General features: G+C 40.3%; 1 protein-coding gene across 1 annotated transcript; it reads left to right on the forward strand.

Moving 5' to 3' along the window:
- Nucleotides 1–12,988: 12,988 nt before the first annotated feature.
- LOC104115938 (uncharacterized) lies at nucleotides 12,989–13,369 on the forward strand. Its single transcript, XM_009626675.1, has one exon. It carries the CDS (start codon nucleotides 12,989–12,991, stop codon nucleotides 13,367–13,369), a length of 381 nt encoding a protein of 126 aa, XP_009624970.1.
- Nucleotides 13,370–13,742: the final 373 nt, after the last annotated feature.

Genomic DNA, 13,742 nt, shown 5'->3' on the forward strand with positions numbered 1-13,742 from the left:
CTATGTATACTACATGATTTTATGTAAGTTTAACATCAAAATGGTGAGAATCAAAGTGAAAAATGAGGATTTGGAGGGAGATTCGTTATCGGAAATTGATAATTTTGGTATGGTTGAACTCGTATCGGATTGGATGTTTGGGTTTTGTGGAAATTATTGAGTTCTGAGGTGCGGGCCTTGGGTTTGACTTTTGGGTTGACTTTCTAGTTTTAATTAAAAATCGAAGCTTTATTATCCGGAATTGTTTTCTATTAGTTTAATTTATGAATTGAAGTTATTTTGGTAAGATATGAGTCGTCCGAAGGTTGTTTCACACGAGAAGGTCATTTTAGAGTAACGATCTAGCTTCTTTGAAGTAAGTATCTTGCCTAACTTTGTGTGGGGGAACTACCCCTTAGGATTTGAGTCATTTGTACGAATTGTGTCATGGGAAGGCCGTGTACGCGAGGTGACGAGTACGTGCTCGAGCTTATTTGTGGAATTTTGACCGTTTAGGGCTCTTAGGTTCTTATGTTCAATAGATATGAAGTTGTTTTGTCATGTAAAAACCCCCCATTTACTAGTTTCACCTTTATGTATCTTATTTGGAATTAATTGCTGCATGTTCCACCCTTATTGCCGATTAAACTCTTATATGCCTTAACTGAAGTTGTTGCCTCCTCTATTTCCATGCTATCTTTCCCTAATTGCTTATCCTTAATTGAAGTTATTATTATCTTTTCCATAATTACATATCCTTTATTGAATTTGTTGTATCTCTTCCGTAATTGGTCAACCTAAAATAAAGTTTTGTTATCCCTTATCATTGTTGACTTATCCTTATTTAGAATTATTGATTCGTGTTATCTCTCTTATCATCGAATTGTACTTTTGCGGAATCAATGCTACGCATTATCTCTTCCTTGTTGATCTAGTCTTGTTGATACTATTATTCCCCGTTGTGTCTTTCTTTGTGAACTCGTTCTTTCGTCTCTTTGTGTTCTGAAGTTCCTGAGTTGATTTACTTATCATATTCTTGTGTTATTGTCGTTGTTGCAGCTGTATTCGGTGTCGTTGAGCCGAGGGCTATGTGTGGTTGTGATATTGAAACTCTTTTGAGAAAATGTTGTTGAATGTGGGCACATATTGTGAAAGTCATTTATTTGAGTTATTATGTTTTGGCACACGTGTTGTTGTTGAGAGAATTGTTATGTTGTCGCACGAGGTTTTTGTCGTGTTGTTGTTATTATTGATACGCATGCGGCGGAATAAGGTCTGGTTGTTGAAACGCATGCGGTGAGATAATGTGGGCTTGCAACGCGTGGCTAGTAGTGGAACTACTAGAAGCCATTCAATATGATAAGGTGGGCTAAAACGCGGGATGCTATTTCGGGAAAGATAATTTTCAAAACTAAATATAAAGGCTCCCGTGGTGATATAAGAAAAGTTGTGATTCATTTTATGATTTGAGACTACGAGGCGGTACCCCGGTATGGCTCTTGTTGTCATTACCCTTTTCTGTGCACTTGTCTTTGATTGTTGTTTTCCATGGCATACTATTAATTGTTTCCCTCCGTGTTGCATTATTTTCTTAGTTCTATGTAGCTAATCTTGTTGTGCTAGTCGCTGCTCCAAACTTCATTGCTGCCTTTATTATACGGTATATTTCGTGGTGATCGTTTCTTATGTGTCATTCATTGTCTCTACTCTTATTTGTTGACTTGAATTGTGGTAGAACACTTCCACAAGCATACAAGTAGTTAAATCACCCATATCGGTTATAAAGATGAATCCTGACGTCATTGACCATTATACGTACTCTTGTCTACTTGCCTTCTGTGTGAGGGATGTTCTATTGGCATATGAGTCATCTGTGTGGTTATGAGTTATAATGTGGGCACAAGATGCCAAGTGATTAGGGTTCACAAATTGAGACCCGTGATTTGTGATTTTGAGGTTTGGAACCTCGTGGAAATCCTTAGGTAAAATTGGTGTGGAAGCGGTTGTTCCTATCCTTAGGTAAAATTGGTGTGGAAGCGGTTGTTCCTACTAGTTGTCACTTGTCTTCTTTTCTTTGGTTTCACCGGATTTGGACTGTGCTCAGCTTACTCTACAGTGTTATTACCTGTTGTGTCTCGTTGCTATCTGTTTCTTTTAGTCCCTTTTATAAATGTTGTATTATTATTGTCATCATACCTAGCCTTATACTGATATTGTTCCCCGCTAGTTCTACATGTATAATTGTTCAGATTGTTTAGTCCAGTGGGTGTCTTGACTGTCCCTCGTCACTAATCCACTGAGGTTAGTCTTTATACTTACTGGGTACCGCTGTGGTGTACTCATACTACACTTCTGCACATTTTTGTGCAGATCTCATGTGCCTTGGCTATTGTTGATTATTAGCTTACTAGTCGAGCATTGCTGTGGAGACTCAAGGTAAACCTGTTGTCGCGTTCGCAGGCCTCGGAGTCACCTTCTGATATTGTACTTGTACCGTTTAATTTCCATTCCGAACAATTGTATTTAGGGATTCTTCTAGTAAACGTAGTAGAACTTATGACGTGTACTACCTGTTTTGGGATTGTAAGTTTTGTATAAAGATTTTTATTTCATATTTATCAGTTGATGGTTGAACTCCTCGATTTATTTCGTAAGTGTTAGGATTACCTAGTCTTATAGATTAGTTGCCTTCACGACATCCTACGGAGGAAAATTGGGATCGTGACAAGTTGGTATCAGAACTCTAGGTTCATAGGTGCTGCGTGTCATAAGCGAGTTTGGTAGAGTCTTACGGATCGGTACGGAGACATCTGTACTTATCATCGAGAGGCAATGAAACTATTAGGAAAGTTTCACTTCCTTCATTCCTATCGTGCGAATTTATTGATCTCGGAGTTTGATCCTTTGTCATTTTATTCTCTCACAAATAGTGAGGACACGAGCTACAGTTACCGACGACGTTGCCCCCAGAGATGGTGTTGCCAAGGGCCGGGGCGGAGACAGCTGCAGTGGCTGAGGAGGAGCACGTGCCTCAACTAGAGCATATGTCAGAGCAACTATTGAGTAGTTGCTAGTAGCTCCTGTTGGGGGATAGGTACCGTAGGCGCCTATTTTGACCCTAGGACTTGAGGAGCATTTAGCACAGTTCCTGAGCATGTTTTGTACATTGGCTCAGGCAGGGTTGATTCCAGTTGAATCAGCTACTTCACAGATCGGGAGAGGAGCTCAAACTCCAGCCGCCCGTACTCCGGAGCGGCGAGTCCACGTTGGTCAAGTTTCAGGTGTCATGCCGACACAGCCTGTCATCCTAGTTCAGCCAGTGGTTAGGGCAGCATCATATGAGGAAGAACAGGTTAGACTTGTGAGGTTCAAGAGGTATTACCCTCCTACTTTCAGTGGTTTGGCTTCAGAGGATGGCATGGGTTCATAGGGGAGTGCTATCATATTCTCCGCACTATGGGTATCGTGGAGACGAGTGGGGTTGCTTTTACTACAGTCCAGCTTAAGGGAGCAGTATATCGGCGGTGGCAAGCGTACGAGTTGGGTAGTCCGATCGATGCACCTTCCCTTTTATGGATTCGATTTTCAGGGAAGTTCTTGAGAGAGTTTGTTTTCCAGACCCTTTGGGATGCATGGCACGTGGAGTTTGACCAGCTGTGCCAGGGCGATGTCAATGTCAGAGTATACCGTTATATTTAATGAGTTGTCTATATATGCACCTACTTTGGGTTCTATAGTTAGAGAGCGGGTCCGTAAGTTCATTGAGGGTCTCAGTCATGATATCTGGTTCAACATGGCTTGGGAGTTGGAGTCGGATGTTCCGTTTCAATAGGTGGTAGAGATCACTCACTGATTTGAGGGCATGCGGGGTCAGGAGAGAGAGGACATGGAGTCTAAGAGGCCTCGTAGATCGGAGAGATCTACCGGTCCCTATTTTGGAGGCAGGGTACGGCATGGTAGAGGTTTTGTGGGTCAACCAGTTCAGTTTGCACATCAGTCTTCACACGGTGTTTCAGGTACATATAGGTCTCGGGATACCCGTATCGGACAGCTTCCACAGCCACGTCAATAGAGAGTTTGCTTTGAGTAAGGAGATACTAGCCACATGGCGAGAGAATGTCCTAGGCTCCGGGCAGATGCGTCACATCGGAGTATTCAGGCTATGAGTTCTGCTCCAGTTGCTGATATCCCTACACCACCAGCTTGGGGTACAGGTCAGACGCGTAGAGGGCTCCCAAGAGGGGGAGGCCCACCCCGCTGAGGTGTTTTCTATGATATGGCTGAGATCGCTGCACCAGATGATACATGTATGGCTACGATTTGTTATAGAGGAGCATCATTTGTATTTTATTTCGGTTCTGCTTATCGGGGCGAGTCCTCCTATTTTGCTTCATATATGGGTGAGTTTCATGATTTTGTCCTCTATTTATGTGTTCACCCCTGTTGGGAGATTCTATAGTGGTAGCCCGTGTCTATCGTTTTGTTTTATTCATTATTGAGAACTATGAGACTAGAAGTGATTTTCTGTTATTCATCTCGGTATTGATGTGATTTCTGGGTGATGAGTTACGACTTGTGATTTAGATGCTCTACCGGTATGGGAGCTCAGTATGTGTTATGATTTTGTTGGCGGAATTGAATTAGTGGAAGGTTTCGGTCGGTATGATGTGTATACTACTTATGATTCGGAGCTGAGGATGGAATCCTCGCATTTTCATACGGTTGTATGTGTTGAACCAGCCTACGTGCCACGGTGGAAGTTATATTAGGATGAGATCCTTGAGATATTTTCATATACCTTGATTCTTCATTGTGGAATTGATTCGTAGCATGGTACTGATAGGGATGGTGCCTGTCAAACTTGTTTGATAGTTCTTTCATGTGTTTCCTTGTGTATTTAGTCATATTCGTGTTGTGCTTATTGGATTTTAGCTTGCGAGGTGTGTTCCCAAGTGGTGTTGGGTGTGACTTGTTGATTTGAGTGAATAGTCATGGCATCTTCGTGTTTCTTGCATCGTTGTCAGTGTTATGGAGGTTTGAAACAGGTTTCTAACGGATATGAGGTTAATTGCCGATGTTGGATTTGATTATGGACAACTATCGTGATCAGAGATGTGGTTATGGGCATATATGTGATGTGTTACGTGGTGTGGTTGTACTTTATGGTTGTAGGCATGAGTTGTTGCAGCTGGTTGAGGCTGATACCGTGTGTTGATATGGGAATCGAGTCTTTTGGAAATGATTGAATGGTGAGAAATTTGGTTCTAACATTATCAGTGTGGATAGAAGGAATAATTTTCAGTTGGGATGGTTTCGGTCGGTATGGTAAGTCTACTCAGTAAGTTGATGACTTCGGGACGATTCTTGGCACGTTCGAGGACGAACGTTTGTTTAAGAGGGGGAGAATGTAACGACTCGACCAGTTGTTTTGAGAATTAGCGTCCCGTTTGGTGGCTTAAGGTCTCGAGCAGCCTCATATTATGTGTTATGACTTGCGTGTGTGGTCGAGTTCGGGTTTCGGATGATTCGGGATCAATTTGGAAGAAGGATTCTTGTTTTAGAAGCTTAAGCGCTAAGAGTTGACCCGAGTTTGAATTTTGTGTAAACAACTCCGGAATGGGGTTTTGATGGTTCCAATAACTTCATATGGAGATTTTGGACTTAGGCGTGCGTCCGGATTTGGATTTGGAGGTTCGTAGAATAATTTGAAGCATTTTGGCAAAAATCTAAAAGTTTAACTTTTAGAAGGTGGAGAGGTTTAATCGAGGGTTGACTTTGTTGATATCGGGTTTGGATTTCGAATCCGAAAATTAGAATAGGTCCATTATGTCATTTAGGACTTGTGTGCAAAATTTGAAGTTATTTCGGATTAATTTGATACGTTTCGGCACGGGTTTTGGAATTTGGAAGATTTGAAAATTTATAAGTTTGATTCGAGATGTGATCAATAATTTCGACATTATTTTATGTGATTTGAGGCCTCAAGTAGGTCCATGTTGTGTTACGGGACTTGTTTGTATGTTCGGACGAGGTCCAGTGTGGCTTGGGTGAGTTTCGGATAGGTTTAGGTTGTGTTGCGCTTGTTTTTTATGTTTCGACGTCATTTCTTCAAGCATAAATGGTACCACATTATGTGAATGAGCTCCAAATTTAGTTCTTACAGAAGCCTTAGATCCGTATTGTAATTATGAAACCATAGGAAAAAGAATCGTCGAATTCGGACGTCGTATGGGAGAGTTATGCTCATTTCCGAATCGGGGAGACTGCTGGTTTCTAGTGTAGTTGCAATTGCGAACATTTTATCGCAATTGCGACTCCTGCCTTGTTCTAGTTCGCAATTGCGAACATCTTATCGCAATTTGTGACATTTTCCAGCCTTGTTCTTGTTCCCAATTGCGAAGGCTTCTTCGCTTTTGCGAGGTTCGCAATTGCGAACCCTGGATCGCAAATGCGACATCTGCAGCTTGTTTTCAGCTGTGTAATTCGGGTTTTTGCTTCATTTTGTGATATTCCTTAACCCTAGGTCCTATGAGATAGGAATTTCATCTACAATCGTTGGGTAAGTGACCTTGTTCAATTTCTATGCTTACTTCATGATTTTATTTGAGTTTTAACATCAAAATGGTGAGAATCAAAGTAAAAAATTGGAAACTTTGTAAAATCTTTCAAAAATGAAAAATGAGGATTTGGTGGACGATTCGTTATAGGAATTTGATAATTTTGGTATGGTTGAACTCGTATCGGAATGGGTGTTCTGGTTTTGTGAATTTTATCGGGTTCCGAGGTGCGGGCTCGGGGTTTTACTTTTCAGTTTTAATTAAAAATAGAAGCTTTATTATCATGAATTGTTTTTTACGAGTTTTATTTATGAAATTAAGTTGTTTTAGTTAGATTTGAGCCGTCCAGAGGTTGTTTCACGCGAGAAGGTCATTTTAGAGCAACGGTCTAGCTTCTTTGAGGTAAATATCCTGCCTAACTTTGTGTGAGGAAACTACCCCTTAGGATTTGAGTCATTTGTGCTAATTGTGTCATGTGAATTCCGTGTACACGAGGTGACGAGTACGTGCTCGGGCGTATTTGTGGAAATTTGACCGTTAGGGCTCTTAGGTTCTTATGTTCATTAGATATGAAGTTTTTTTTGTCATGTTAAATCCCCCATTTACTAGTTTCACCGTTACGTGTCTTATTTGGAATTAATTGCTTCATGGTCCACCCTTATTTTCGATTAAACTCTTATGTGCCTTAACTGAAGTTGTTGCCTCTTCTATTGCCATGTTATCCTTCCCTAATTGCTTAACCTTAATTGAAGTTATTATTATCTTTTCTGTCATTACTTATCCTTTATTGAATTTGTTGTATCACTTCAGTAATTGCTCAATCTAAAATGAAGTTTTGTTATCCCTTATCATTGTGACTTATCCTTATTTAGAATTATTGATTCATGTATCTCTCTTATCATCGAATTGTACTTTTGCGGAATCAATGCTACGCATTATCTCTTCCTTGTTGATCTATTCTTGTTGAGACTATTATTCCCTGTTGTGTCCTTCTTTGTGAGCTTGTTCTTCCATCTCTTTGTGTTCTGAAGTTCCTGAGTTGATTTACTTGCCGTATTCTTGTGTTATTATCGTTGTTGCGGCTGTATTCGGTGTCGTTGAGCCGAGGGCTATGTGTGGTTGTGATATTGAAACTCTTTTGAGAAAATGTTGTTGAATGTGGGCATATATTGTGAAAGTCATTTATTTGAGTTATTATGTTTTGACACACGTGTTGTTATTGAGAGAATTGTTATGTTGTCGCACGAGGTTTCTATCATGTTGTTGTTATTATTGATACGCATGCGGTGGAATAAGGTCTGGCTATTGAAACGTATGCGGTGAGATAAGGTGGGCTTGAAACGCGTGGCTAGTAGGGGAACTACTTGAGGTCATGCAGTGTGATAAAGTGGGCTAAAACGCGGGATGCTATTTCGGAAAAAATGATTTTCAAAATTAAATATAAAGGCTCCCGCGATGATATAAGGAAAGGTTTGATTCATTTTATGATTTGAGACTACGAGGTGGTACCTCGGTAGGGATCTTGTTTTCATTTCCCTTTTCTATGCACTTGTCTTTGATTGTTATTTTCCTTGGCATATTATTAATTGTTTCCCTATTTGTTGCACTATTTGCTTAGTTCTATGTAGCTAATCTTGTTGTGCTAGTCGTTTCTCCAAACTTCATCGCTGCCTTTATTATACAGTACATTTCGTGGTGATCATTTCTTATGTGCCATTCATTGTCTCTACTCTTATTTGTTGACTTGAATTCTGGTAGAACACTTGCACAAACATACACGTAGTTAAATAACCCATATCGGTCGTAAAAGATGAATCCTGACGTCATTGACCATTATACGTACTCTTGTCTACTTGCCTTCTGTGTGAGAGACGTTCTATTGGCACGTGAGTCGTCTGTTCGGTTATGAGTTGTAATGTGGGCACAAGATGCCAAGTGATTAAGGTTCACGAATTGGGACCTGTGATTTGTGATATTGAGGTTTGGCACCTCGTGGAAATCCTTGGGTAAACCTGGTGTGGAAGTGGTTGTTCCTACTAGTTGTCACTTGTTTTCTTTTCTTCGGTTTCACCGGATTTGGACTGTGCTCAGCTTACTCTGCAGTGTTATTAGCTATTGTGTCTCATTGCTATCTGTTGCTTTTAGTCCCTTTTTTAAGTGTTGTATTATTATTGTCATCATATCTAGCCTTATACTGATATTATTCCCCGTTAGTTCAACTTGTATACTTGTTCAGATTGTTTAGTCCAGTGGGTGTCTTGACTGTCCCTCATCACTACTCCACTGAGGTTAGTCTTGATACTTACTGGGTACCGCTGTGGTGTACTCATACTACGCTTCTGCACATTTTTGTGCAGATCTCAGATGCCTCGGCTATTGTTGATTATTAGCTAGATGGTCGAGCATTGCTGTGGAGACTCAAGGTAAACATGTCGTCGCGTTCGCAGGCCTCGGAATCACCTTTTTATATTGTAATTGTACTGTTTAATTTCTATTTCGAACAGTTGTATTTAGGGATTCTTTTGGTAAACTCAATCGAGCTTATGACTTTTACTACCTGTTTTGGGATTGTAAGCTGTGTATAAAGATTTCTATTTTATATTTGTCAGTTGATGGTTGAGTTCCTCAATTTATTTCGTAAGTGTTAGGCTTACCTAGTCTTAGAGACTAGGTTCCGTCATGACATCCGACGAAGGAAAATTGTGATCGTGACACATATAAAGCTTGATCTCAAACATGTTATCTACTTACATGCGAAGATACTGCAATATTATGACGATCTACAAAATAGCCCACTGTTGCTACTTCCTCAAATCATACTGAGCATGAAACAAGTAGAGAATGTGTATGGTTGAGATAGGTGATACATTTCATTAGAGGGAGATGTGGTATGAAATGTGAAACCAAAATACCTACAGTTTTATATGAAGATAAGACTGCGTGCATAGCGCAATTAAAGGGAGGATTCATAAAATAAGATAGATCGAAACACATTTCATCAAAGTTATTTTTCACACATGATCTCCAGAAGAATGGTAATATTGATGCAGCAAATCCGTTCAAGTGATAATCCGACAGATTTATTCACTAAATCTTTACCAACTTTAACTTTTTAGAAGATGGTATACAAGAATGGATTGCGAAAACTAAAATATTTGAAACATGGTTTTGATCACAGGGTGTAAATTACGTGTTTTGCTCCTTTTTCCTTACTAAGGTTTTTTTCACAAGGGTTTTCTTGTAAAGTGTTTAATGAGGCAGCTAGTAATGCGTATTACTTAATATGTCTACTCTTTTTCCTTTACTACGATTTTTTCCCACGGGTTTTTTTCTAGTAAGGTTTTAACGAGGCACTTAATAATGAACATCCAAGGGGGAGTGTTATAAAAATATTTTATTGTGAATGTCTATTTACTACTCTGTTATAGATAAGATTATCTATTTAGTACTATATTGAAGTTTATCTAACAACTGATGCAGGCAGGTGCCAAGCAACTCAATGAAATGACTTGCAGCAGCTTCTTATTAATCAGGCAGGTTGCGAGCAGCTCATGCAGATAGCTTACCAGCAGCTCAAGAAAAGCCTCGCAGTTGCTTCCTTTCTTCTATAAATAGAGGAGATTTCAGTTCATTATGTACATCAGTTTGAAGTTCAATAATATATCGGTCTTTCTCTATACTTGTCTTTCGTTTATTTACTTTATAGTCTTTATTTTATAACACTTTTGTATTTTATTTGTTTTTTAGTTTATTACCGAGTTGTTCTGGTTAGCTTGTTTTGTTACTGATTGGCAGCTTTCTAAATTTTAACTGATTATAAGATGTACCTTTTGGATCCCTGTGGGTAATGTGAACGTATATTTGGGTCTGAGAAGGGCAGTTACATTGCCATTATGCTGAACCATGTTATTGATAGCTTCTAAGCAAATATGGATTAAGGATCCATTGCGACTCTACGTTGCCTTTGCTGCTAATATCAGTCGTGCACAGAAATTAGGATATTGTTTAGTGGAAATGTGGAATTATGTATCAACTGTTATATCAATGCTTGTAGTCATTAAGAGACAATTTTGCATATTTAAGCACAGAGAAGGAATCACTTTTGTTCCTTTGACGTAACTGAAGGTACATAGATGAATTTGCTTGTTCTAAAATTTGCTTGCTATTAGTCATCGTACGAAAGATTAATTGAGGGTATTGAAGTAAGAGTGTATGGGTAAACAATTATCTCTAATATGATTAATTCATGTTAGCATTAAGGAGGCATTCATAGGCCGCCATGTATCGCCAATACGACTCCAATGAAGGCCTTCCTAAGGTCGAAGTGGTTCTAGAAACAATGAAGGTTGCGGTCGAAGAGTCAGCAAGGATCAAGGTCGAGAAGTCGTCAAAGATCAAGGTCGAGGTCGAGCATCCTTGACCGAGTTATAACGGCTAGTTCCAAGATATGACACTAAAGAGAATATTCTAGTCGATATTCTCCGCACCTATGCTATTAGTTTTTCTAGGAACATGTTCCCTATAAATAGAAAGAGACAATGATAGAGGACATGAGATATTCATTTGTAAAAAAATACATTGACTTTATAGAGAAAATCTGATCATATTACAAGCATACAAAAATAACCTTTTTACTAAGATTTTTGTCTAGCATTTCTACTGGATCCAAGAACAACCTAAGTGTTCAAAGGTTTATCAATCATTCATCATTGTCAGAGAGAATATTCATAGATCTCACCCCTTTTCGGGTGACTCACACGTTTCTATTTAGTAAAATATTATTTATTATTATTTATTACTATTTAATGCCATATTCAATCTTTTTGGATCATTGAACACTGCTATTATTGCTTACATTCATTGCCATCCAGACAAATATACAAGTTATTTGTCATAAAACCGATAGCTTTGTTATTGGGATATTATTATTAGCTAAGATTGACTCTTATTTATTTAAATCTAATTGGTAGAACCAAGATCTATATTGTTTATCAAACGTTTGGCGTCGTCTGTGGGAATTTCTAGCTAATTATTTAGTTTCCTTTAGATCTACAGCTAACGTGAGTCATTAACCTCACAAACTCCAAGATCTTTCTCTTTCTTTGCACATACAAAAACCTACATGGGAGATAACCAAGGAGAGAGGGCTAAAGTAACAGGTGATTTCCCTAGAAACCTCCACGTCCACAGAAGAAGAGACGCCACCGGCCGTGAAAAAACTCCTCGAATCATGGTTGACCAATACACTAGTAAGCGTCCTCAACAAGCCCACTCCATGCACGACTATAGAAATCATAAGAACCCACACAGTGCAACAAGCAGACGAACAGGGCGACCAACCAGACCCCCCAACACCAGGTATAACTCACAATATCACTAACAATGCAAGGGACAGCGTCCTCAATGCTGTTCTAAAGAGGATGGAAGAAATGGAGAATAAAAATAAAGCACTTAGAGATCAAATGAAAGAACACCAAGAACGAGTCGACAAGATACTGAGCGTCCTTAAGCTATTGCCGAAGAGGGACGCCGGTAGGTTCATTGAGCAGCCGTACAGCGAAGAAGCAGCCCCGCATGCCATACCAAAGACCTTTAAAATGTCGTTGTATCTCAGGATATATGACAGAACAACTGAACCCGTAGATCACGTTACTCACTATGTCACCACCGTGAATGGCAACGACCACACCAAGGAAAATGTCCTTTATTTTGCTGAAGAAATTCGGTAAAACTCTTACGGGAGGGGCATTGACACGGTACTCACAGCTACTGTCCCGCTCCGTAGAAACCTTCGAGGAAATGGCTGATAAGTTCATTATGGCATACGCCGGAGACAAGAAAGCCGAAACAAGAGTAACGACATATTCGCCATCAAGCATTCCTTTGGAGAGAGATTGAGGGACTTCCTCGCCTGATTCAATAGGGTAAGGATGACCCTACCAAACGTGTCTGAATGGATGGCAGTCACAGATTTTTAAAACGGCTTGAGTAGAGATAGTTCGAGAGTGACTAGAAAACTATTAAACCGGTTGGTGAAATATCCTCCAACCACTTGGGATGAAATCCATAATGCTTATTGTACCGAAGTCCGAGAATATGAGGATGACCTCAACGGGCCAACTCAACGGTTCATGACCCAACAAGGAACAACATCAGCCAAACGTCAGGGGCCCAGCCCCACCTTCTTTCTGCTATGATGAAGGCCTATCTAGGATGAGGACGGGGACTCGCCGGAACGATCGAGGTATGCCCCCTTATTATCTACTCATAATTTTTGTGTGTCACCTACAAAAGTAGTCCATGCCCAAGAGAAACTCGGTAAGAAGGTGAAATGGCCGCCAAAGATGAGGTCCGATATGAGCACCAGAAAATCAGACGCCTTCTGCGAGTTCCACTAAGAGCGCGGACACAAAGAAGAAGATCGCATCGCCCTCAGGCAAGAGGTTGTAAACATGTTGCGGCAGGGACACCTCAAAGAGCTGCTGAGCAACAAGGGGAGAAACAACTTGGCTAGAGGACGTGAACACCAAGGCCTGTCGAAGCCACCATCACCAGATCACACTATCAACATGATCATCGGTGGCAGTGGTGACGCCTCCATCAATGATGTTAAATTCACTACCACTCACAAGCTCAAACGATCTATCACCCGCGAATGGTATGACGGACTTGAAGAAAGTATCATATTTGATGCGTTAGATGTCGCTGGTTTGACTTTCCCTCACAATGATGCTCTCGTCATTACATTGCGCATTTTAGATATTGATGTCAAATGTATCATGGTAGACGATGGAAGTGGAGCGTGGATTATCCATCCCCGAGTCCTTACCTAGATGAGACTCAAGGACAATATAGTGCCACACTGCATCACACTAACCGGTTTTAATAATGCAATTGAACGGACATCGGGAGAAATTACCCTCCTCGTCTTGGCCAGCGACATAACGCTGGAGACGACCTTCCACATCATGGACCAGGCCACCGCATGGATACATCCCATAAAAGTCGTCCCTTCCAGCTTATACCAAGTAATCAAATTCCCAACACCTTGGGGGATATTCAACATACGAGGAGAACAACGCATATCTCGGGAATGTTACCACGTCACCTTAGACAGCATGACAACCCAACAGAAAAAAACAAGGAAAAGGAGGCATAGCAATCAACAGGTTCGAGGCCGATAAAACAAGAGACCAAGGACGTCAT

The sequence above is a fragment of the Nicotiana tomentosiformis genome, chromosome 8, assembly GCF_000390325.3.
Source record: "Nicotiana tomentosiformis chromosome 8, ASM39032v3, whole genome shotgun sequence".
NCBI lineage: Eukaryota > Viridiplantae > Streptophyta > Magnoliopsida > Solanales > Solanaceae > Nicotiana > Nicotiana tomentosiformis.

What these genes read in the sequence shown, in the direction of transcription:
- LOC104115938 (XM_009626675.1), top strand. Translation starts at nt 12,989, where the DNA reads ATGTTGCGGCAGGGACACCTCAAAGAGCTGCTGAGCAACAAGGGGAGA.